This window comes from Lemur catta, unplaced genomic scaffold, assembly GCF_020740605.2.
Source record: "Lemur catta isolate mLemCat1 unplaced genomic scaffold, mLemCat1.pri scaffold_62_ctg1, whole genome shotgun sequence".
Taxonomy (NCBI): domain Eukaryota; kingdom Metazoa; phylum Chordata; class Mammalia; order Primates; family Lemuridae; genus Lemur; species Lemur catta.
In genome coordinates, this window is record NW_025423862.1 from 235,399 (window position 1) to 261,125 (window position 25,727).

The following is a 25,727-nucleotide window of genomic DNA, read 5'->3' on the forward strand; positions in this document are numbered from 1 at the left end:
TGTGCTCTCTCACAGGAACGCACGCACTCTCAGAGCACTGGGGCGTTGGGAGGTCATCTGGGCCTCCTCGCTCCCGGTCCCTCTATCTCCGCCTCTCGAAGTTCGACCAATCCGGTGAGGAGGAGGTGTGGGCGGGGCGGGCTCGGTTCCCAGAGAGGTGTGAAAAATTTCCCGATGCCGAGTGAAAACTGTTCCAGAGCGACAGAGCATGTCCAGTAGCAAAAGGGCGCGCTGGAGGCCAGTTTAGGGAAGAAGAGGAGGTGGCGGCATTGGGGTAGGTGGGAGAAATGTTAGGGCAGGTACTCTGCTGTCAGATTCGGACCCTGTGGATTGGAATGTAGCTCCGCCGCATCTGGCTGTGTGACCTGGGGCGTGCTCCTTAAACACTGAACTGCACGTCCCGGGTAAAATGGGGTTGGTGAGTAAAATCGACCGCTGTTCTTCCAAGGATCGAAAGAGAGAATGTGGGAAACGCCTCACCTGGCAAAGGGTAGAACCTAAACGCCTGGGTATTATTATGGAGCCCACATCCTCCGTATTTCACAGATGGAGGGGACAGGGGACTTAGTCAAAACTTAAGGGACTCGTTCCAGGTCAGGTAGTGGCAGAGAGCCAGGCTTCAAGTTCAGTAATCCTCGTCCTACGTAGCCTGTCTTGTGCGGGGGCATCACAAATCCCGTGTGATCTGTGCGTCACTTCGTAGTCTTGCCTCCTTCCCAGCCCCGCGAAGGTTTAAAATTCCGCACATAGGGTTGAACAGCTTTGGGGCAACTTTTAGAAATTCAGCTTCTGAATTTGCCCCTGAACGACCAGCAGAACGGTGCTTTCCTCAATTCCCTTGGGGCCGCTGCATTTCTTCTAAAGTTTTGGTTAAAGCGTAAACACAGTAGCAGGGACCTCCAGGACCTCCACAATCCCTAGCTAGTGGAGGGAAGGTAACTCGGTTAACCAACATTTACCTAACATCCACCAAGCAGCAAATGTATTGAGCACCCTAATGCTTACCCACACCCTAATCCCTAACCCTAACCCTAGTTCTAACCCTAACCCATTCACCATTGTTTCTTAGGCCTGAGTACTACTCCATGGTATACATATACCACATTTTATTAACCCACTCATGTATTCACGTGCACTTGGGTTGTTAACACCTCTTCGCAATTGTGAATTTTGCTGCAATAAACATTTGAATGCAGATGTCTTTTTTATAGAATATCTTTTGTTCTTTTGGGTACATGCCCAGTAATGGGATTGCTGGATCAAATGGTAGGTCTATGGATCTCTTTGAGATATCTCCATATTGCTTACAACAGCGATTGCACTAATTTGCAGTCCCACCAGCACTGTATGAGTGTTCCTATCTCTCTGCATCCACACCAACATGTATTGTTTTGGGACTTTTTGATAAAGGCCATTCTCACTGGAGTTAAGTGATATCTGATTGTGGTTTTGATTTGCATTTCCCTGATGGTTAGAGATGTTGAGCACTTTTTATATGTTTGCTGGTCATTATTCTGTCTTTTGAAAAGTTTCTGTTCATGTCCTTTGCCCATTTATTGATGGGGTTGTTTGATTTTTCCATGTTGATTTTCTTAAGTTCTATATAGATTCTTGTTACCAGCCCTTTATTGGATGTATAGAAAGCAAATATTTTCTCCCATTTTGTAGGCTGTCTATTCACTCTAATGACAGTTTCCTTGGCTGTGCAAAAGCTTTTTAATTTGATCAGATCCAATTTATTTATTTTGGTTGCTGTTGTGATTGCTTTGGGGATCTTCTTCATAAATCCTTTACCTAGGCCAATGTCTAAGAGACTTCCCAACATTTCTTCCAGAATTCTTAAGATTTCATGCCTTAGGTTTAAGTCTTTTATCCAATGTGAGTTGATTTTTGTGAGAGGTGGGGATCTAATTTTAATCTTCTATGTGTGGATATCCAGTTTTCCCAGCACCACTTATTGAATAGAAATTCTTTTCTGCAATGTATGCTTTTGTGTGCTTTGTCGAAGATTAGATGACAATATGAGGATGGTATTATATCTGGGATCTCCGTCCTATTCCAAAAGTCTGTATCTCTGTTCTTGCGCCAGTACTATACTGTTTTGGCTGCTATAGCCTTGTAGTAAAGATTGAAGTCTGGCAGACTGATGCCTCCCAATTTGTTCTTTTTGCTTAAGATTGCTTTGGCTATACAAGGTCTTCTCTGGTTCCAGAAGCAGTGTAGAATTATTTTTCCTAAATCTGTAAAGGATGATGGTGGAATTTTGATATGGATTGCATTAATTGTACAGATCACTTTAAGTAGAATGGACATTTTAACAATATTGATTCTACCAATCCATGAACACGGTAGGGATTTCCATCTGTGCACATCCTCTACACTTTCTCAGTGTTTCATAGGTTCACCCTATACATATCTCTCACCTCGTTATATATATTGTTAAATATTTAATTTTCTTTGATGCTATTGTGAAAGGTGTTACATTTTTTATTTCATTTTTGGCTTGACTGTTATTGGCATATATGAATACCATTGATTTTTGTGCATTAAGTTTGTATCCTGAGACTTCACTAAATTTATATATCAATTCCAGGGGTCTCTTGTTTGAATCCTTGAGATTTTCTAGGTATAATAGCATATCATCAGCAAAGAGTGAGAGTTTGACTTCTTCTGCCCCTGATCAGACACCCTTAATTCCCTTCTCTTGTCTGATTGCTATGACAAGCACTTCCAGCACTATGTTGAATAGAAATGGAGGTAGTGGGCAAACTTGTCTGGTTCCAGTGCTAAGTGGGAATGCTTTCAATTTTTCCCCTTTCAGTATGATATTGGCTGTGGGTTTATCATATATGGCCTTAATAATTTTAAGGAATGTTCCATCTATGCCTATTTTGTTAAGAGTTTTTAACATAAAAGTGCACTGTATTTTATCAAATGATTTTTCTGCATCTATTGAGAGAATCATATGGTCTTTATTCTTTCTTTATTTATGTGGTAAATTACATTTATAGATTTGCATATGTTGAACCATCCCTGCATCCCTGGGATAAAGTGGACCCCACCCCCTGGTCATGGTGAATTACTTTTATAAATGCTCTTGGATTTGGTTTGCTAAAATTTTGTGGAGGATTTTTGCATCTATATTCACCAGTGATTTTCATCTGTAGTTTTCTTTCTTTTGCTACATCTTTTCCTGGCTTTGGCATCAAGGTGATATTGGCTTCACAGAATGAGGTGGGGAGGATATCATCCTTCTCAATGTTGTTGAATAATTTCTGCAGTATAGGTGTGAGTTCTTCTTTGTAAGTTTGGTAAAATTCAGATGTGAATCCATCTGGTCTGGAACATTTTTTTCTTGTTGGAAGACTTTTAATTGCTGCTTCAATTTCTGTGCTTGATATTGGTCTGGTCAGCAATTCTATTTTTTTCTGATTGAGCCTAGGTATGTTCTGTGTAAGCATTTGGAACTTGAAACTTTTCTCTAACTTTAAGACTGTTTCCAAAAGTTAATCAGAAATAAACAAATGAAGGAATGAATGATCAGAAAAATGAAAAGCCTTAGGCAAATTTTATTTCTCCAAGAAGAAAGAGTCATATAAATCAGTGCTTAAAATTAAAATTATAAACAGCTAACATTTTGGCAGTCTGAGGATGTAAAACTGGCTTTCATTTGCAAGACCTACTTAAAAGTCTTTCACATTGTATATTTTTTTTAAAAAAAAATTGGCACATATTTCCATGATGCTTTCTAAAGAATGTCTTCATTTAGATTTGACTCATCAGTGAATCTAGAGAAGAAGCTCTTCCACAGGAGAATATCCAGCAGCATCTGGAAAGGAAAGACAGAGTATTCTTTACCTAACAGATTTCATTGGAACTAAGTGAAAGTGAGTAAAAAAGAGTCAAGAAGTTTATCAGCATGTTAATAATAAAAAATATGTATGTACAAATGTAATATAAAATTATTATTAAATATAATTTGCCTGTAGTTGCACATTGAATTAATTGTCATTGTGGTTAGGTATCAGAGCTTCTGCTTTTCTGAGTCTTCATTCACTTACTCAACAACCATGTGCTAAGGTACTATGACAAGCACTGGTATACAAGGTAAGGATGATAGAGCCACATCATTGACCTCGATAATCATATAGTATACTATGAAAAACAAAACAGACAAATAGGCAATTTCCATGCAGAGTCATAGAGACTATAACAAGTTTAAAAGAAGGCACAATTGGAACACACAGAAGGGCCATATGTCTAAGTCTTCTCTCCAACACTATAAACTTTTTGATGCAGTGATATGGAAGTTGATAGCTGAGAGACAAGGAAAATGTGTGCCAGATAGAGGGCAGCAGCAAATGCAAAGTGCTGGATGTGAGGAGGAATGCTGTAGAATTCTAAGTAGTGGAGTTTAGTGAGATGCTACGGCAAAGGGGCAGAGTAGGTACGTGGTAAGAGATAAGGCTGAATAAACTAACAAGAACCACATTAATATGGGTGCTTTCTCCCATGCTAAGAAATATGGAACTTTTTCTGAGGGCAAAAGTACACCAATGATATAGTGAATGACTCATTTACAATGTCACCTGTCAGGTGACTGCATGTGAACTGCAAGTGCTTGGCTAAATGTTGCTAGTGAATCTGGGGTCTTTTGGCCTGAAGTTGCTAACCTAAAGGTAGAAAGTTGATGATGCCTTGGTTTTCTAAGAATAGTTCCAGTGTGCTGGGTGACACACTGACAGATTCATGAGGATGGCAGGAGTAAATAAAGTGTAGAGCCAGAAAAAAAAAAAGTTACATACACTTCATGAGATTTGTAAAAAGCTATGAAACATGATGATGCAATCACGAGGCACAAGTATACTCTTCAGTATGAATGCTAGTGTTTTCACGTCTTTAATTACATGTGTGGATGAGGAAATATTTAATGCAGTATCTATTAACCAAACAATAGAGAGGAAAGCCACTTGTTTTTTACAGTTGATCTCAGAAATCATTTTGTTAATCTCAATTTCATTCATAAAATTTGACAGGATACCTTCTTCCAGTTCTATAGTTATTTCTTCATAATATTCCTGCCGCATCTCAAATAAGTCAAATACTATTTATAATATTTAGGTAAATCAGATATATTTTCATGAGACGATTGCAAAGACTAAACTTCACTTGAGAAGTGCTTAAATAGAAAAATAATCACAGAAATAAAATAAAATTCCTATTTATTTACATGCAGACAATAGAGAATATATATGTGTGATGCTACTTACATTCATCTAATAAAAAGCACAATTAATATTGGTCTATTGAATATACATCATTTCAAAAGGGTAGCATTTTCTCTTATTAGTACAAAGGGTGCAGAATTCAAGTAAGATTTTCACATGAATGTGTTACTTTGTAATTCTTAGAAAAATCCTGCCTTTTATATAAAAGTATGATGAGTTCTTCTCACTTTGATGGATTTTTCCTTAAAATTAAGTTGCTATAGTCCACTTCTAGAAAATTAAAATTTTAAAATATGCTTTATGCTGCTAACTTTTTAGCTCAAAATCTTAAATATACACATGAGGAAAGTGGCACTATCATAATGTCATGTGAATATTGTGGCAGAGATTAAATAAAAATATTTTGCTGTCTGTATTATGACTAACGTTTTTTCATATGAACACAAAGAGTTCATAAAATTTGCTTGAAAAAAGGAAAAATATGCATTACAGCCAGTTTTCAAACCTAGTTTCTTAGATTCATGATCTTCTAAAATTAGAATAAGGCAAAAAATATATGGTTCTTTAATTGTTACTTTGATTTATTTTCAGAAATTAGTACCAAGTTTCTGAAACATCTGACTACTTATAGATGCAATTATCTACTTGTTTATGAAATGTGTGAAAACATTTCAAACTATATTGTAAATGTTCTCATCTAGAAGTTTCTTATTTAAATCTTTTATATAAAAGATATTGTCCCTCTATCCTCCTGCCTAAGCCTCCCAAGTAGCTGGCACTGCCGTATGCACTGCCGTATGCACTACCGTGCTGAGCCTTTAAAATTCTCCCCCTAGTCAAAAATGGTGAAACATTGAACAAATATCTTAAACTGGGTCAAGTATACTTGAACTATTTTTTTTTCCTAAACAGCTCTACAATTACCGTAGCTTTTCATTGTTGAATACATTTTGAGATTTTCCAGAAATAGATTCTTTGGTGAAATCAAATTTTGGATTGGGATGCTCTTCTTACATCTTCAGGGGACATGGGCACCATGTTTGGCATTCCATGGAGTTCTGGGTAGGAAGAATATAATTGATTCTGTTTGGTCATCATTGCTGTTTAAAGACTCTTGATGGTCTTTGCAATCATAGTCACAATCATTCAAATGATACCAACACAGAGAGACAAAAGTGAATGCCATTTTAAAAATTCAAATGTTTGCTTGATTTAACTATTTAAAAAGTGCTGTGCAATTGCCCATCAACAGGCACATTTTACAGAATTGAGATAAAAATTGTATAATTACCATGGGAATTAAAGATGTATTACTACTTATGTGTAAGAAAAAGACAAATCTTTTAATTTAAAAAGAGAAGTTAATCTTTGTAGTTCTACAGGTTTATTTAATTCATAAAGCTTATTTATCTTGGATTGTTATAAATAATAAACATCCAGATGTGGTTAAGTGTTTGCATGCCAATCATTCCCTTATGATTAAGGGTGGAAAATTTGATATGGTAGAGGAAAACCTTAAAAGTGTTATGAATCACAACCACAGTCAAACTAAAATCAATTAGAAGGAAGCCAAAGCACCTCTCAATATACTTTCTGTTATTAGCCAATAAGATTCAATCTCTAAAATTTAACTTAAATGCAGCTTTTAAAGAAATTTAAAAAGCGTCATTTTCATTACATATATTGAATAGCATTAATATTACTACATGGGTATCTCTTAAAAATGAGAGCTGCAGGGACTTTAAGAAAATGGAAAAATTTCTCTTTCCTCTCTTTATTAACACAGAAAATTATAACCTTTACTTAGCATGCATAGGTCCTTTAAAAAACTCAGTATTTCACCAAATAAAAACAAGTATTATATCAGAATTCGGAAACCCAAAGGAAAGAAGATAATATAACTAACCTCACTCAAGTTGTTCTTCATGCCGGTATGTGAAGTCCATGGGCAGGAAAAAGAGAACGTTGAGTATTCTTTTGAAGTAAATTCTCTGTGAAGACCTAAACCATTATTAAGATTGCCACCAGGAGGTGACTATAGGACTGTCCATGAGTGGTAAAGAAAGTTCTGGTCTCCTGTCTCCACAAAAAGATTGCTACTGAATGCTGCTAGTCTCTCAGTAGTTCTGTGAAGACTGCAAAAGACAAAGTTTAGTAGTTTATTTTTTTCCTAAATGATTCCTCAGTGATTATATTTTTAAAAAGTGACCTTGAGAGAAAATGGAATTTCCCACTAAATAGTGTTTTAACTCGGAAAATGTGTCACAGCATGCCGACTCTGTGCAGTTATAGTTTTGCAATTGTTCTAAAGAAGTATAAGCATTCCTAGGGGAATGTCTGAAAATAGTAATTCAAATGAAGTAAGGAGCAGAGAGAAATGTCTAACAATAATGTGAGGCTTAACAGGTAACACTTGCTGCCTTCTGGAATGGATCTATTTATAACATTCTTGAGGGTGTCATTAGAAATACTTGTATTTAAAGGGTTAGTAAGTGAAACATTACTAACCTATTGGAAATATGTTATTAGCTTGACTATAATGGCCATTCACTATGTGTAAGTAGATCAAAACACAACATTGTACTCCTTAGATACATACAGTAAAATGCTTATCACTAAGAAAAGGTAGAAATTATTGTATTTAGTAAGGCAGTATAAAGAAGTTAATATACTGAGTGCCAGAAACCACCAAGAGTAGCTGCAGTAATTGACTCTTTTGGTTTACTTTGTAATCTTTCAAAAAGTAGATAAACTATTTAGGGACTGGTAACAAGCAATTTTATGACAGCATCATTGTCTAAATTATAAGACTTCAAAAATACTTAGCTGAAAGCCTATTAGGTCAGGTTAATGACATGAGAATATTAAGGGGAAAGAAAGTCATAATAAAACAAAAAAGATGGAGAGATATAAACTGTTCTGGACTACCATTAAAATTATAGTATGTACTTAGCTTTCATGTCCCACTAATGTCATAAACCTGTCTCACTAAAAAGCATGTTTTCAAGGCAAATTAATGAACTAAATTTATTTTCTATTCCATACTTTGACTTACTTTTTAATTTTGTTTGACAAGTATTTTCTAGCTTCCAAGTCTAATTGATAGAGGTGCTTGTATTTTCCCAATTCAATATAATGAAAGACTTCTCAAGAAGTTTTCCTGTTGGAGACTTCAGATTCAAGATCTTTCATTCTGAGTTCCATCTGACTTCTAAGTGAAGTTCTCTGTATTCTTCAGATGCTGCTTGTGCCTGAATCAAATTAAAAGGATACATTTTTAGCAGTGACAACCTGAACAATTCTTGCATATTTGTTTCCTTCACTTTTAAATCAGACAGCCATTTTATTTTACTTTATTTTATTTTATCTTAAATTTTCAAGACAATGTCTCCTTCTGTCACCCAGGTTGGAGTGCAGTGGCCCAATCATAGTTCACTGCAGCCTCAAATTCCTGAGCTCCGCCAATCCTCCTGCCTCTACCTCCTGAGTAGCTGGGACTGCAGGTGTGCACCACCATGCCTGGCACATTTTATTACTTTTTGTAGAGATCGGGTCTCATTATGATGCCCAGGCTGGTATCAAACTCCTGGCCTCAAGTGATCCTCCCACCTCAACCACCCTGGGAGGCATGAGCCACTACACCCAACCTCAGAGAGCAATTTTAAATATGTGACAAAAGAAGCTGAGGTTTAAAACATTTAACATCAATTGTCAACTAAATTGATAATTTCATCTGGCTTATAAAGAATTGAATCATTCCTCAATTACTACTTATGTGATCTGATAATCCAAAGAAAAATAGGAGTAATTTAAAATTTTAAAATTTGAACAATTTAACAGAAATACAATTCAAGAATATGGTACAATTTCTAAATTACAATTTTTTTCTTTTCCTAATAGTCTTCTTTTATGCTAACTGGCCCAAATAATCAAATGATTCTCTAAGGAGTATCAGCCTTCTCAAAGATCCATTTAGTTACAATGATGACAGAAACTAAAAAAGCTAAAGGGAGCAACAGAGGCAACCTTCCTTCTAGAAATCTACAAATCCAATTGCTGTAATGGAAACAGAGGAAACACACACAATGTACACATCAAAAATATAATGTGCAGTGAAATAAAGTAAGTGCATTTCACACTTAACTAACCTGTAAAAATAGATTGACTTGTTTGAATTTTTCTACAATACCTTTCTTGTGCTTTCTTCAATCTCTCACTTATAGTGTTCAACTTCACCACATTGAAAGCGCAAAAATCCTGTGGTGCTGGATGAAGGTTGGAGATATCAGTATATAAAGAGATGAATATACAGATTATATAGAGATATAAGTATAACTATGGGTTCATACACACACAAATTTTCTAGTTCTGACTGCCAAGAAGCAATGAAAATAAATCTTGGTTTCTATTTTTTTATCCTTCATTTTATTAGTTTTTTTTTATTTCTTGGTTTCTAAATAACATTTTCAACTATAAGGAATCAGGTCTTTGGAGAAATGATTGATTCTAGGACCAGGCCAATGAAAATACCAGATGATCCTGGAGCATCCTGTGGTGCCAAAAACAAATTTAAAAAGTGTCCAAGAACAAAAGGAGAGGGCAGGTCAAAGAGGCATAGAGCTTACCTGAACAAGCTACCAATTGCCAAAGCTAGCACTATCTGAGCAACAACAAGAAATAGTGTGATATTGGGGGGTTATAATCCAAAGTGAAATATAAATATACATGAGTCATACTCATAAAAATAATATGATGGATAAATAAATGGGAGAGAGGAATCACCTTTCCTATGGAAGAGTTTCCAATAATTTATGTAGAAAACATGGGGAAATAGGAAATCACTATTAGAACACCACAGCAGTAGTCGCTGCAGGCAAGATCCAAAGTCGGATCGATATTATTGGGTGAAACCTGAAAACGAGATTTGTAAAAGCTCAATATATATTTAACCACATATTTACTACGTGCTGTGGTTAGTCTGATGCCATTATAACATACACAGTGTGGAAAGGGAAAGATAGTAAGTTCACATTGGAGAAACCTGGCAGACTCCACCTTAACCAGGTGATATGGTTAATGTCAGCAGTGATATCTTGCCCCCGTATGATGTGAGGAAAAGGTCGCTTCGCCTTTGTGTTAGTCTCTCCACAAATCCATAGCCCCAAACCAGACAGAGAAGCATAAACTAGGGGAATTCTATAAATATATAATCTGTATTCATAAAAAGTTCCAAGGTCATGAAAAACAAGGAAAAAGTGAGAAACTGTCAAGATTTGGGAAGACTACAGAATCATAATGACTAAACACAACACTGTATCTAGTACTGGATCCTGGAACAGACAAAAATAGGAATGGAAAAATGGTAAAATTCTAATGAATTACACAATACAGTTAATAGTATCATAGCAATGTTATTTATTTTTTTTAGTTTTGTTAAATGTATTATAGTTAAATAACATGTAAACCTTAGGGGAAGTTAAGAAAAGGACATGTGGAAATTCTGTGAAGTCTCTGGAATTCTTCCTTAAATCTAAAATTATTTCAAAATATATTTTTAAATAAAGCATGGAGGAGAATAAACTCTGCAAAGTATGGAGGAGAGCAGTAGGGTTCTTTGTTTTCATAGGGAGGTCAGAGAAGTTCTGACACCATTGTCATATTGTATCTCCAGCAAAGAGGAAGCCAAGCCTGGGCCATGTCTACAAAACCCTGATGACAGAGTGAACAGCAGATAGAGGGGAACTGAGGCAAGACGCTGGCATGTTCAGGGAAAAGCATAACAGCAAAACCAACAAGGCAAAGAAGACAGGGATGAGGTCAGAGAGGAGCACTGGGAGTGGCAGGAGGGATCTGTTAGCCCTGGGGAAGAATCTGGGCTTTGCTGTGTCACCTGAAACCATCTTAGGTGTTTGAACTGTGGGGTGGCTTGCACTGTCTTGAAGGCAAGACCCTCTTCTGGTTTCTGAGAATAAAATGTGGATGGGCAAGGACTAAGGCAGCAGAGGCCATCTGAGATAGAAAAGGACAATAAAAACTACAGCAAAAGATGATGCTATCTGGGTGAGAGCAGTGGTGGAGAGGCAGTGAGGCCTCACAGATACCAGATAAAAGTATAATTTAGGGCCCCGGCACTGGTGGATATATGACATATGGGTTTAAGTGAAAGAGAGACAGCAAGGATGACAGCAAGAACACTTTCCTAAGCTACTGGTATGATGTGGTTGCCATTAACTGAAAAACAGAAAGATTGGAGAGGGAGAAGATTGCAAAGCAAAAGAATGGGAGAATAGTGATTCCAAATGACTCCCAGGTACAAAGGCTAAGTGACCCCACAGGCAACTGGACATCCCAGACTGTAGATCAGGAGTGTGGGACCAGGCTGGATATATACAATCATCAGCCATCAGCACAGTGATGCTATTTAAAGTCATCAGACTATATAAACTTCCCTCTGAAATAAGTTTAGAAAATAAAAACAAAGAAGAATGAAAACAAACTATCAAAGGAGTCTGCAAAGGAATGGTTCCTGATGTAGGAGGGTAAATGAGACAATGTGGTGTTCTAGAAGCCAAATGAAGAGAGCTTTAGAACTAGACAAGAGTGGGGATGAACAAGGCCAATGATTACTCCAATATTAAATTAAGATGAAGGCTAAGAATTAAACTTTGGATCTAGGAAGAGGCCAATGGTGACTGACCATGGCAAAGTTGGGAGAAGGGGAAGATGGCTTGTATGAGTTCTACATAGAATTGGAGGAGAAGAATTGAAAACTATAAATATTGATATAAATTGGAAAAGAGAAATAGAGTGGCTTGAGGAGAATATATGGTAAAAAAAAAGGTATTATTTATTTTCGAGAAGCAAAAATTACAAAATAATAGTGAGGAGAAATTCTCAGTGCATGAGGGGGCATTGGTCAATGTCTAGAGGTATATCCGTGTGTAGAAGATGGTAGATAGATTCTAGTGCAAGGGGGAGGGTTTGGTGTGAAAGGGGAATGGGCAGTGAGCATGCCTATGGCATCAGGAGAGAAGGCCAGGGCATAGACACACACAGCATGCAGGTGGACAGGTGTGGAGAAAATATGGAAGATCCCTTCTGATTGTTTTTGTTTTCTCAGTCTCAGTAGGAAGAAGGACCTCGACCAAAGAGTGAGCACTGGAGGTTTTGGAGGTTTGCAGGAAGAAAAGCTGTGAAATATTAAAAAAAAATACCGTGGGAGCATCACCAGACTAGAGAACATGTTAGAATTTGGGGGCAACACTGAATACCTTCATGAAGTTACTGGTCATGAGTCAAAGTGAGACCAAAGCTTAGATACCCTAGCAGAAATCTTGTCTGGATGAGATGCTGGCGGTTGATCATTAGATTCATCACCTAGCCCAGGGCTGTTGGTTGAGGCCTGAGACCCATGGAGGAAGGGACAAAGAATCATATGTAAAAAAGCAAAAGAAAACACTGCACCACTAAAAGCTTTGAAATGTTAACACTACTTTTAAAGCATGTAAACAAAAGATGAGAAGATGACCGTCTCTCCCCATCCCACTGCTCGTCATGGAGCACCTCAAAGAATCTCCTGCTTTGGCACTGGTGGAATTTTCAGCCTTACCAGGTGAAAGTGGTGGTGACCTGAGGAGGATTATGGAACCTGTGAGTGTGCACAAGCAGGAGGACACTGCTGGACCCACGAAGAGGAAAAGGATCAAGATGTGAACACCATGTGGTGACTGACTAGAACGTCTCACCACGAAGGTCCCTCTGAGAGTTCCCAGAAGGACCTGAATGTAGACTCTGCCGATAAAAGATTCATGAAGATTTGCTGTGGGAGGAGGAATTCTAAACACAAACCTTGCTCTGGCTGGTACAGAAGGGAAAGTCAAAAACATTTAAAGCACAAGTGGACCTGACACATCACTGCTTGCTTGAAGACAGAAGAAAACCCATGAGATGGAGTGCAGATAGTTATAAGATGCCAAGATTGGACCTTGGCTAACACCCAGCAAAGAAATAGACCCCATCCCTAAAACTGTGAGGAACTGAATTCTAGCAACCTGAATGAGCTTGGATGCAGACTTCTCCATAGAGCCTGCAGACAAAAAACCCACCTGGATAACAGTTTGATTTCAGTCTTCTGATACCCTGAGAAGAGAATCCACCCAAACTGGGAGCTCTTTGTTAATAAATGAGTGTTGTTTTAAGCCCCTAAATTTGTGGTAGTTTGTTATGCAACAACAGAAAACTAGTACACTAGTCTTCATACATCTCTAGTGCAGGGCCTCATGAGCTTTAGAACCAGGACATTCATGTCTGGTCGGTGGCACTCAGGGAACTCAGTGAACTGGGGCCGTGGGGCATCAGGTTCTCTCAGAGGCATCAACGTACCTGGAAAATTGTGCTCATCTCCACAGTGATGGAGTTAGTTCCTGAGATCTTTTCCCCAAACTTGTTGGGTTAACCTTTGACCATGATTCAGTTTCAAAGCCATTATATTATATAGCATAATTCTATCCACAGACTCCCATTTACTTATAGAAGAATAGTAGGACCTTAATAGGCTGTGAAAAAGTTTTACAATGTTGATAATCACAAATGAGACCCTATTAACACTCATTATATCTGTGCCTCCAGTTCATTATTTCTTAGGATAATCAAATGAAGTTGTCACACAGAAGGACTATTGTTTTTATTGTGGAAATTACAGTTTTTTTTCCCCAGCTGGCATGTTAATTATCTCCAACCTAATCACCAGAAGATTCAAGGATTTAAAAAGGAATCAAATACACAAACACACACACACACACACACACAAATTTTAACTTTAAGACAATACAAATCTGGATCTAGCCAAGTTGGAGAAGCCTCAGCATCTGAAAGGTGAAAAGAAGGTGCACTTACTGGGGAATAACACAATGATGAGTTCCTTGGGTCTTCAATTTCTTCCCATATGCTCTGGAGAGAGTGCTGCGGAAGCCTCCAATCAGGACCACTAAGTGGCACAGACAAAACAAAACAAGAAGCCTGCTCTCCCAACCAAAGGATTGGAAAAGAATGGTCTAACAGCAGAAAACCTTGCTGGCAATACCCACCCAACTGCAATGAAATACCAGGATGGTTCCAGTGGAGTCCATCGGGGAGCAGATTATCTACTTCATATCCACTGAACAGAAGCAGCCATGCTTTGATGTTCTTGCCTGCTGGTATTACTGGCACCAACAAAGGAGCTCATCTTCTATTTCCCATCTGGCAAAAGTAGGCATTATGATTTTCACTTTGGAGTGGTAGCAACAGACAAAGTAGGAAGCTGTTCTCCATCCCCTGCCTGACAAAAGGAAATAATTTTACAGTTCCCTTGGCAATGTAGTATCAATGGGGTCCAGAGGGAACCTGAGCCCCCACACCCACCCAGCATGCAAAAGATTTACCAAGACAGTGTGAAGCAGAGCTAGTGTCATCTTTGCAGCCCTGATGGCACTGGAGTTCAGTAGGAAGCTGAGCCTCCACCTCAACTCAATAAGAAAGAGTCCCACACACTGAGAGGCAAGGTGAGTGTCACCTTCCCTACCCTGGAGTCACTGGAGACAAGTAGGAAGCTGAGCCACCACTGCAAGCCAGAATCAACACACTGACAAGATAGTAGAGTCCAGGCTAATCAGCACTTCCATTTCACATACTTCTGTTGTCAGCAGGGCCCAGCAGGCAACTGAACCTCTACGCTGCCCCACCTACAATGAGACTGAGTGAGGTCATGCCAATAAGCAATTAGGAATTGTCTGGAAACAAATGAAAACCTTAAAAATTTCAGGAAAGGAAAAGAAGTTATGAGAAACAACCAAATGGTTATGGGGGGTAAGATGGTGGACCGAAGGCACCACCAGCCAGAGCATCTCTATAGAAGGAGAAGTTTTAGATGAAAGAGAAAAAACAGACAGACAAATGTAGATAAGAAAGGGGGCTTAAGGAAGGGTTCCTGAACCCACAGGAGACTCCAGGGGAAGAGGAGGAAGAGCAAGACTGGAAGGAGAAAGGCATCGATGGGAATTAAGCCCAGTGAGGCTAGGAGTCCAGGCAGAAGGGTACCTGGATCCAGTACCATACCCCTCCCTTGTATCTCAGACTCTTCCTGGGCTCTTGAGGTGCTGGAGAGACATTCTGTTGACGCAAGCCCAGACAACGCTGCTCCCAGTGAGTGGAGAGCTGCTTTCAAAAAGGGCACCAGACTCCCAGCACCGCTTAGTGCATCTCATGCTGCACAGACCCAAGCAAGATGGGAGATTCCACATTGCTTTTTGACACACCTGCTGCCTTTGTCTTCACCAGGGTGCCCCAAACATTCTGGTTCCATCTTCCTCATCCCAACACAGACATTTCTCAACTCTGGCCCAGACTGCAGGAGCCACATGAGTGCAGTGGGTCCTGGATGATGAGAGTGATTCCACATACCCGTCATTCTGGGTGGACTGCCTCCCAGAGAGAGGTTTGAAGAAGACGAGAGAGTGGACTTTCCTCCACCTAGACTCTTTTTCTTCCCTTCCCCTCCCCCTCCCATGGCTACTGAGAGAAAAAATTGAGCCACCACACAGAGGCTCCCACAGGGAATGGAGCTCATACCTTTTCTCTGGAGGTCCTGTAGCAGAAAAAAGAGGTGCTTGGACTGTGAGTGCACTGCCTGCTGGCCATTCCTGGTACTGTTGCTGGTGACTTCAGCAGAGTGGGACACAGCCCGAAGTGGAGGGACATTGATCCAGCTTGAGCATCCCAGGAGGGACTTGGGAACAGTATGCTTCTCCCTGCTATGTTCAGGGATTGATCTCCAGGGCCCAGAGGATGGGCCCACATGTCAGATCCAGTACACTCAGGTCCCAATCACAAAACCCAGGGGCAAGAGGGGATATTTGTGAATAATTCTCATGAGCTGTGGATGCCTGCAGGGGCAGATTGGGAGAGAGTGCAGTTTGGGTTCACACCTATGGTGTACATGTGGGGGCACCCCTCCTCCCCCAGAAGGGCCCCATTCCCAGCTCTGGCTGGGATCCTGGACAGGGAAACTCCCAGTCCCCATCACAGTCATAGTACAACAAGGCTGGCTTGAGGTCCTGCCTGCCAGCAGAGGCTTGGAAGAAACCACAGAATAGGGGAGGGTGGAAAGAAGTGAAGTTTGTTCCAGACTACCTGATTCAGGGTCTCAGACAGCCCTGCCTCCACACACAGACTTTCTGGCTGAGTAGGCCCTACTTCAGCCCATCCCTGGCAGCTTTGCCCAAAGGCAGGTAGCAGAAATTTGACCCCTGCTAAAACTTCTGTGGAATTTTAGTGCAGGTTCACGAAACCAAGTCACACCCAGCCTCACTCCCCTACCTGGACCTGCTGAAGTGTAAAATAAGGACACATCTGCCAGTTCCAGAGCCCCACCCACCATCTGGGACACTAGAGTTCTTCTGAGTAACTAGAGGAGGTCCCAGGAACCAAAAACAACACTGAAGCTTGTTCTTCCCAGCAAGCAACACCTACGGATAGGGAGGTCAGTTTACATGCCCTTTTACTACATTTACTGACTCACCATACAGCGTGTGGTCAGTTCTCACACAGAAGCATGACCTCAGGGCTCAGATATTAAACTCGGTATATGTCATTATCGAAACAAAAGAAAATCGAAAGGTTTTACCTCCAAAGAGGTAAAAATTGCTCCATACGAGAAAGAATCAGCAAAAGAACTCTAGAAGTATGGAAAATAAAAGCTAAAGAACACCCAGGAAAGGCTTCACCAGCACTCTAGCAATGGATACCAACCAAAATCATAACACTGAAATGACTGGTGAATAATTTTGAACATGGATTGTAAGAAACCTCAATGCAATTCAATAAAATATGGAAATACAACACAAAAAAAAAGCCAAAGTGCAGGAAATGAATGAAAAATTCACTAAAGCAGTTCAAGTATTAAAGAAAAATCAAACAGAACTTCTGGAGATGAAAAATTCATTCAAGGAATTACAAAACACAGTAAGAAGCCTTAAGAACAGATTAGGTCAGGCAGAAGAAAGAATCCCAGAGCTTGATGATACCACCTTTCAATTAAATCAGTCAGTCACAGAGAGAGAACAGAGAAATAAGGGAAATAAACAAAGCATACAAAAATATGGAACTATGATAAGAGGCCTAACATAGGAATCATAGGCATTCCTGAGGGGGCAGAAGAAAATACACAATGGTTAGATAATTTAATTGAGTGAATGATTGAGGAAAATTTCCTTGACCTTGCTAGAATTCTAGATATCCAGGTACAAGAACCTCCTAGGACCCCTGGCGGAGCCATGATGAAGAGGAAAACACAACACATAGTCATCAGAGTGGAGAAATTAAACATGACAGAGGTGCTCTTATGAGCTGTAAGGGGAAAGCAGTAAGTAGCTTACCCAGGGAAACACATCACACTAACTGCAGACTGCTCAAGTGACACCTTACAACTGGGGCTCTACTCTCACTCTTCTCAAAGGAAATAAGGCCCAACTAGAATTTTGTATCCTGGAGAACTAAGTTTCATATATGACGGAGAAATAAAATTGTTCTCAGATAAGCAATCTCTGAGGGAGTTGTTCAAGACAAGACCTGCCATGCAGGAAGTACTCAGAACTGCATTAGTCATGGATCAGCACAATAGAACTCATCAGTGTAAAATTACCCAAAAGCTAAAGGTTAAAGGCCAGATACCACAATGGCACAGAGATAAAACAAAGCAACAGAAATCTAATCAACAGGATGCACAGATCCGACCCACTTATCAAATATTTCAATAAATATGAATGACTTGAACTGCCCACTGAAGAGACATAAATTAGGTGAATGAATACATATACATATGCCAAGTAACATCTATCCTCAGGAAATACATCTAACTCACAAAGTCTCATTCAGACTCAAACTGAAGACATGGAAAACAATATTCCATGGAAAGGAAAACCAAAAGAAAGCTGGTGTAGCAGCTCTCATATCGAATAACTTAGTCTTCAAATCAACAAAAGTAATGAAAGACAAAGATGGTCATAATATAATGGTAAAAAGAACAATTCAACAAGAAGACATAACAATTCTAAATATTTACATGGTCAACAGAGCTGCACTCATATTCATGAAGCAAATACTACTTCATCTAAGCAAAATGATAAATGGCAGCACCATAATAACTGGGGTCTTCAAAACCCCTTTCACAGAACAGAACAAATCCTCCAAATAAAATGTAAACAAAGAAACAATGGACTTAAAGTGAACTCTATGAGAAATGATCCTAACAGACATTTACAGAACATTTTACCCAAAAACTGCTGAGTATACATTCTTCTCATCAGCTACTGGGACATTCTCTAAGCTTCACTATATCCTAAGCAATAAAACATGTCTCAACAATTTTTTTTAAAAAATGCAAATTATACCATGTATCCACTCAGACCACAATGGAATAAAATTAGAAATCAGCTCCAACAGAAACAATCATCTCTACACAAATTCATGGAAACAAAACAACATACTTCTGAATGATACTCAGGTCAAGGAGGAAATTAAGATGGAAATCAAAAGATTCTTTGACCTAAATGATAACAAGGACACAAGTTATCAAAAATCTGTGGGACACAGCTACTGCAATCCTGAGAGGAAAATTATAGTCATACATTCTTTTTTCTAAAATACAGAAAGATCACAAATCAACAATCTAATGAATCATCTCAAAGAACTGGAAAAGGATGAGCAAACCAATTCCAAACCCGACAGATGAAAAGAAATAAGAAGGATCACAGCAGAACTAAATGAAATCAATAATAAAAGACCTATACAAAAGATTTATGAAACAGAAAGTTCATTCTTTGAAAAGAAAAGAAAATTGGCATGATCCTGACTAGATTGGCAAGATCCTCACTAGAACCAGAAGCACAAAAGTCAGGGTGCTAATAAGCTCAGTCAGGAATGAAAAAGGAGAAATTACAACTCATACCATGGAAATACATAATATCATGTATGAATACTATGAAAATGTCTATGCAGGTAAACTTGTAAGTGTGGAAGAAATGGACAAATTCTTAGAATGACAATGCTTCCCTAGGCTCAATCAGGAAGAAATAGAATTCCTGAACAGACCAATATCAAGTACTAAAATTGAAGCAGCAATAAAAACTTTCCTAAAAATAAAAGTCTCAGACCAGACGGCCTCACAGCTTAATTTTATCAGACCTACGAAGAAGAACTGGTGCCTATACAGCAGAAATTATTCCACAATATTGAGAAGGTAGGATTCCTCCCCAACACAGTTTACAAAGCCAACATCACTCTGATCCCAAAGCCATGAAAGGACTCGCCAAAAATAGAAAATTGCAGACCAATATCCATTATGAATATACATTCAAAAAATGTCAAGAAAATCCTAGCAAATCTAATTCAGCTACTCATCAAATAAATAATCTATCATGATTAAGAGGGCTTCATCCCAAAAATGCAGGGATGTTTCAACATACACAAAGCTATAAATGTAATTCACCACATAAACAGAAGTGTAAGCTAAGACCATATGATCCTCGCAGTAGATGCACAGAAAGCATTTGATAAAATTTGGAACACTTTTATGATAAGAACGCTTAACAAAATAAGCATAGATGGGACTTACCTCAAAATGATAAAAGCCGTATAGGACAAACTCTCTGCCAACATTATACAGCATGAGGAAAATTTGAAAGATTTCCTGCTCAGAACTGGAACCAAACAATATTGCCTTCTATCACCAGTTCTGTTCAACATAGTGCTTGGGTTCCTAGCCAGGGCAATTAGATAAGAGAAAGAAAGCAAGCCAATACAAATGGGGGCAGAAGATGTCAAACTACTGTGCTTTGCTGGCAATATGATATTTTATCTAGACCCCAAAGATTCAGCCAAGAGATTATTGCAATTGATAAGTTCAGCAAAGTCTCAGGTTACAAGATTAATGTACATAAATTGGTAGCATTCATATACGCAAACAACAGGCAAACAGAGATCCAAATCAAAGACTCCATACTTTTCACAATGGCAACAAGGTAAATAAAATACCCAGGAATATATTCACCCAAGCTGGTGAAAGACCTCTACAGGGAGAACTACAAAACACTGAGCGAGGAAATAGCAGAGGACATAAACAGATGGAAAGCCACACCATGCTCATGGTCATACTGCTCAAACTGATCTACAGATTCAATGCAATCTCTATTACAATACCAATAACGTTTTTTGCATATCTCAAAAAAATAAATGAACACTTTATATCAAACAAGAGAAGACCCCCGTATAGAAAAAGCAACCTTAAGCATAAAGAAAAAAATGGAAGGCACCAATTTAGCAGTCTTCAAGCTATCCTACAAGGCTAGAGTATCCAAAACAGCATGGTACTTGCACAAGAACAGAGACATAGACCAGTGGAACAGGACTAAAAACCCAGATACAAAACCATCCAGATAGAGCTATCTGCTCTTTGATAAACAAGAAACATACACACAGTGGGAAAAAGAATACCTATTCAATAAGTGGTACTAGGAAATTTGGATAGCCACATGCAGAAGACTCAAACAGGAACTGCCCTTTTTGCCTCTCACAAAAATCAATTCACAATGGATTACAGACTTACACCTAAGGCATGAAACCTTAAGAATTCTAGAAGAAAATGTTGGAAAAACTCTCACAGACATCAGCCTAGGCAAAGAATTAATAAAGAAGACCCCAAAAGCAATCATGGCATCAGTGAAAACAAACAAATGGGACCTTATCAAATTAACAAGGTTCTGCACAGCCAAGGAAACTCCCATGAGAGCAAACAGACAATCTAGAGAATGGGAGAAAATATTCACATGCTACACATCCAATAAAGGGCTGATAACCAGAATCTATATGGAACTCATCAAACAAATCCATACAAAGTGGTCAATGACATGAACAGAAACTTTTCAAAAGAAAAGACTAATGGCAGACTAGTGGCCAACACACATCTTTAAAAAGTGGTGAACATCTCTTATCCTCAGGGACATGCAAATAAAAACCACTATGAGATATCACTTAACTCCAGTGAGAACGGCTTTTATCAAAAAGTCCCAAAACAACAAATGTTGGTGTGGATACCAAGAGATAGGAACACTCATATACTGCTGCTGGGACTGGAAACTGATACTACCCTCTATGGAAAGTACCATAGTGATAACTCAGAGAACTAAAAGTAGAACAATCATTTGATCCAGCAGTCCCACTATTGGGCATCTACCCAAAGGAAAAGATATTCTATGAAAAAGACATCTGCACTCGAATGTTTATAGCAGCATGGTTCACAACTGCAAAAATATGAAAACAATACAAGTGCCCATCAATACATAAGCAGATTTAAAAAATGTGGCAGATGTGTACCGTGGAGTACTAGTCAGCCGTATAAAAAAATTAAAAATGATTAACTACCTATTCTATTATATTGGATGGAGCTAGAGTCCATTTTTTTAAGTGAAATATCATAAGAATGGAAAAACACCACAGGCACTCACCATTAAATTCGTACCAAATGATCAACACTAATGTGCACATATGGGAAGAAACATTGATAGGGTGTTGAGCAGGTAGGAATGGGGAAGAGGGATTAGGTAAATCCACAAATAGCGGCTATGGTGCATACTCCCTAGTGAATGGGCACTGTTTTGGGACAGTGCAAAAGCAATTATGTAATCAAAGCCTTTGTAACCCTATAATACTCCGACATACAAAATAAAAACAAGGAACCAAATGGAAATTGTAGATTTTAAAACTATAATAACTAAGTTAAAATTTGGGGGATAAACTCAATAGTAAAAGGGAGAAGATAGAATAAATGAACTTCAAAGCAAATCAATAGAATCTCCCTATTTTGAACAATAAAGAAAAAAACAGATATAAAACAGAACAAACAAGACAGCTGCGGGGACCCATCAGACAGCATCTGTATCATCAGAGACCCAGGGAAAAAAAGAAAGTCGAAAGAGACAGTAGGACTGAAAAAAATATTCAATGAAGTAATATCTGAAAATATCACAAATTTGGCAGACAAAACCCTACAGATTCAAGTATCTAAGTGAATTCTACATAAGATAAACCCAAAGAAGTCCAGATCAAGACATGTCCTTTAAAACCTTCTGAAAACTGAAAAATGAAGACAGATAAAAACTCTTCAAAGCATGCCCAAGAGAAATGATGTAGACTGATGGAGAGATATGGATTCAAATGACATATTTCTCATTCAAAACCATGGAGGATGGGAGGAAGAGGCCTAACATTTTTAAATTGCTGAAAGAAAAGAACTATCAGCCACTAAATCTGCATCCAGCAAAATTGACACTCAGAAAGGAAGGGCAAATAAAGGCATCCTCAGATGGAGGAAACTAAGACAAGTTGTGCTTAGCAAACCTCCTCTTACCAATGTATAGAGTGAGTTCTCTAAACAGAAAGGAGCTGGTATCAGAAGAATGCTTGGAACCTCAAAAAGAAGAACATCAGAATGGGAAAATAGGGGAGGATAAAATATGCTTCTTCCCATACGTTTTTGAATGATATTTGATGTGGCATCCAGTGCAACAGGGGCGTCACTTAGCACCATTCCATTTTAAAAAGTAAAAAGCTGAAGGAAGCTAAATGGAAATAAGGTTTCTACATTTCACTTCAAATGGTAAAACATCCACACCAGTGGACTCTGATAAGTTGTGCATGTATAATAATAATTAAAGTCACCACTAAGAAAATTATAAAAGATATATTATCAAAAACACTGTAAAAAAAATCAATATCTAATCCTAAAACTCCTGAAGTATCCAACAGGAGGGTAAGGAAAGAGATGCAGAGGAAAGAGCAAGATAATTAACAAACAGAAAACAAATCAAAAAGTAGCACACACTCTGACCCTTAAGCATATAACAATTCCCTTGAATGCAAATAGTGGGCATGTGTCAATTAAAAGATAATACCAAAGTGGAGTGGGAAACAGCATGATTCAACAAAATTTATGCTGCCTGTTAATGAACGCACTTCAAATTTAACAGCATAGTTACAGCGAATGTAAAAGGATGGAAGTGATAAACTACGCAACCTCAGTTCTCTTTAAAAACTAATATGGCTATGTTAATATGAGATAAAGTAGACTTCAGAGCAAAAACAATTACTAGACATAAAGAGGTACATCACACAATAATGGAAAGGCCAACAAACAAGCAAGACATAAGAGCTGTTTAAATGTGTACACAATATGGCCTCTGTACACATGAAGTACAAACTGACAGAACTCAAAAGAGAAACAGATAAATGCACAATTTTACCTGAGGACTTCACCACCCCACTCTAGTAATCTACAGACAGAAGATCAGCACAGGCGTAGAACAAGTGCATAACACTCTCAGCCCCCACAAGTGGGTAGTCATAGAACAGTCCACCCAATAATAGCAGATGAAACTTTTTTTCCAATAATCCATGATGAATTCACAAAAATAGTCCATATTCTAAGTCATAAAATAAACTTCAAGAAATTTAAAACCATTGAAATCATACAAGTACGTTCAATTAAAATAATTGAATACACCTGGAAATTATGAGAAAGATAACAGAAATTATCCAAACAGTTGAGAATTAAATAGTACCCATCAAAGAAAGGCATGGGTCTAAGAAGAAAGCTGAAAGGAATATAGAATACATGAAACTGGATGAAAATAAAAATATAACTAATGAAATTATGTGAACGCCACTTAAACAGTGCTGAAGATGACATTTATTGCACTAAGTACCTACATTATTATAAAAGGAAAAGTTCAAATCAATAGTCCTAGTTTAAGAAACTAAAAAAGAGCAAGAGAAACTGAAAATAAGAATGAGGAGGAAATAGTGAATATAAGAAGAAAAATAATTATATGAAAAAACAGGAAAATAATAAGAAATCAAGAAAACAAGTAGCTAGTTCTTTAAAAAAATAAATAAAATCAACAAAAATCTGACAAGACCGAGAAAGATAAAAACAGAGAAGATACAGATCACTAATATCAGACATGAGCAGCAAAAAAGGCAGATGTTACAGCCATTAAAATGATAACTAATGAATGCTACAAAAAATGTCATGCTCATCAACTTAACTATGTATAACAAATGGAGCAATTTCTCAAGAACCACAAATTATCCAAACTGAGCCAATATTAAATAGATAACCTGAATAGCTCCGTAACTATTTAAGAAACAAATGGCATTTGGAATAAAACAGCTCCCTCTCCCCAAAGTCTCTAGGCCTAGAGGGTTTCACTGGAGAATTTTAACCAACATTCAAGGAATTAACACCAGGGTTATACAAACTCTCCTAAAAAATTGAAGAAGACAATTACTTACCAAATAGTTTTATAAAGCCAGTATCACCTTCACATCAAAACCAGACAAAGACAGCAAAAGAAAAAAAGAGAACAACAGACCAAAGGATGTCACTAATTTAGAAATAAAATCTGCACCAAAATATGAGGAAATTGAAGCAAGTAAGGTTAGTGTGAAAAGAATTACACACCTGACTGAGTTAGATTTATTTCAGGTACTATGCTTGGCTCATTCAGCAAGTCAAATCTCAAACACAGCAGATACCACCATTAGCGGTCAATGCTAACATCATCAGGAATAAGACAAATCAGATGTAGATCCCATGTTAGGATGCAAAGAGAAGATCCACAGGATCACTTCTGTGATACACTTGTCAAAACACACATGATCTAAATCTGAATGAACAGAAAAAATCAAAAGAGTTAGGCAAACTTTTTGTCTCCAGGAAGAAAGAGCCATATAAATCTGTGCTGAAAATTAAAATTACATAAGTCTGATGGCACTGTAAGAATTGTAACACCTCCAAACATTGACAATGACCACAGTACCTGAACCAAAATGATGTCTGTCTAAATGTAAATTTATCATTATGTATAGTGATGAAAATGGTAAAAGACGAATGAGAAATCAAGTAACTTCACTAAAGTATTCATGAAAACTTGAGTGTTTGGTTATTGAAAGAGCTCACACTTTGACAGTTTGAGGATATAAAATTGGCTTTCATTGGCAAGATCCAATTAAAAGTCTTTCACATCATATAATTTAAAAAAAATTGGCATATATTGTTGAGATGCCTTCCAAAGAATATATTCATTTAGACTTGACTCATTAATGTATCCTAGAGGAGAACTCTTCTAGAGGACTGTATCCAGCAGCACCTGGAAATAAAAGTAAAGAATTATATTCTTTACCTAAAAGATTTTGTAGGAAATAAGTGTAAGCTAGTAAGAAAGAGGCAAGAACTTTATTGGTGTTAATAAGAATGATAAATATATATGTAAACAGGCAATACAAAACTCGTATTGTAATATTAATATTATATTATCATATTATTATTATTATATTAAATATTATTGTCCATAGTTGCACATTAAATTAATTATCATTGTGGTTCAGCATCTGGTTTTCTCAGCTCCC

General features: G+C 37.9%; 1 protein-coding gene and 1 long non-coding RNA gene across 27 annotated transcripts in view; one reads left to right on the top strand and one right to left on the bottom strand.

Moving 5' to 3' along the window:
- Nucleotides 1-12: 12 nt before the first annotated feature.
- On the top strand, nucleotides 13-12,237 carry LOC123629893. Of its 2 annotated transcripts, none has more exons than XR_006732364.1 (3): nucleotides 13-114; nucleotides 3,770-3,887; nucleotides 10,900-12,237. It is a non-coding gene; the product is annotated as an uncharacterized LOC123629893 (long non-coding RNA). The 2 variants fall into 2 exon arrangements; XR_006732363.1 differs by lacking the exon at nucleotides 13-114 and adding an exon at nucleotides 148-274.
- The window catches only part of LOC123629891 (ankyrin repeat domain-containing protein 26-like), a 31,626-nt gene continuing 9,453 nt past the window's right edge, over nucleotides 3,555-25,727 (bottom strand). For 2 of the 25 annotated variants that reach the window (XM_045539263.1, XM_045539252.1), the window contains exons 5-9: nucleotides 14,315-14,547; nucleotides 14,124-14,214; nucleotides 8,284-8,479; nucleotides 7,135-7,363; nucleotides 3,555-3,829 (exon numbers count right to left, since the gene is read on the bottom strand). In XM_045539263.1, the coding sequence (XP_045395219.1) occupies nucleotides 14,494-14,547 (54 nt within the window). In that variant the 3' untranslated portion in view covers nucleotides 3,555-3,829; nucleotides 7,135-7,363; nucleotides 8,284-8,479; nucleotides 14,124-14,214; nucleotides 14,315-14,493. Of the gene's footprint in view, nucleotides 3,830-6,152; nucleotides 6,287-7,134; nucleotides 7,364-8,283; nucleotides 8,480-9,376; nucleotides 9,494-14,123; nucleotides 14,215-14,314; nucleotides 14,548-14,790; nucleotides 14,962-15,523; nucleotides 15,642-15,836; nucleotides 16,151-24,611; nucleotides 24,639-24,780; nucleotides 24,986-25,238; nucleotides 25,469-25,727 lie in introns of those variants that run through there. The other 23 variants (XM_045539266.1, XM_045539267.1, XM_045539255.1 and 20 more) reach the window with 22 other exon arrangements.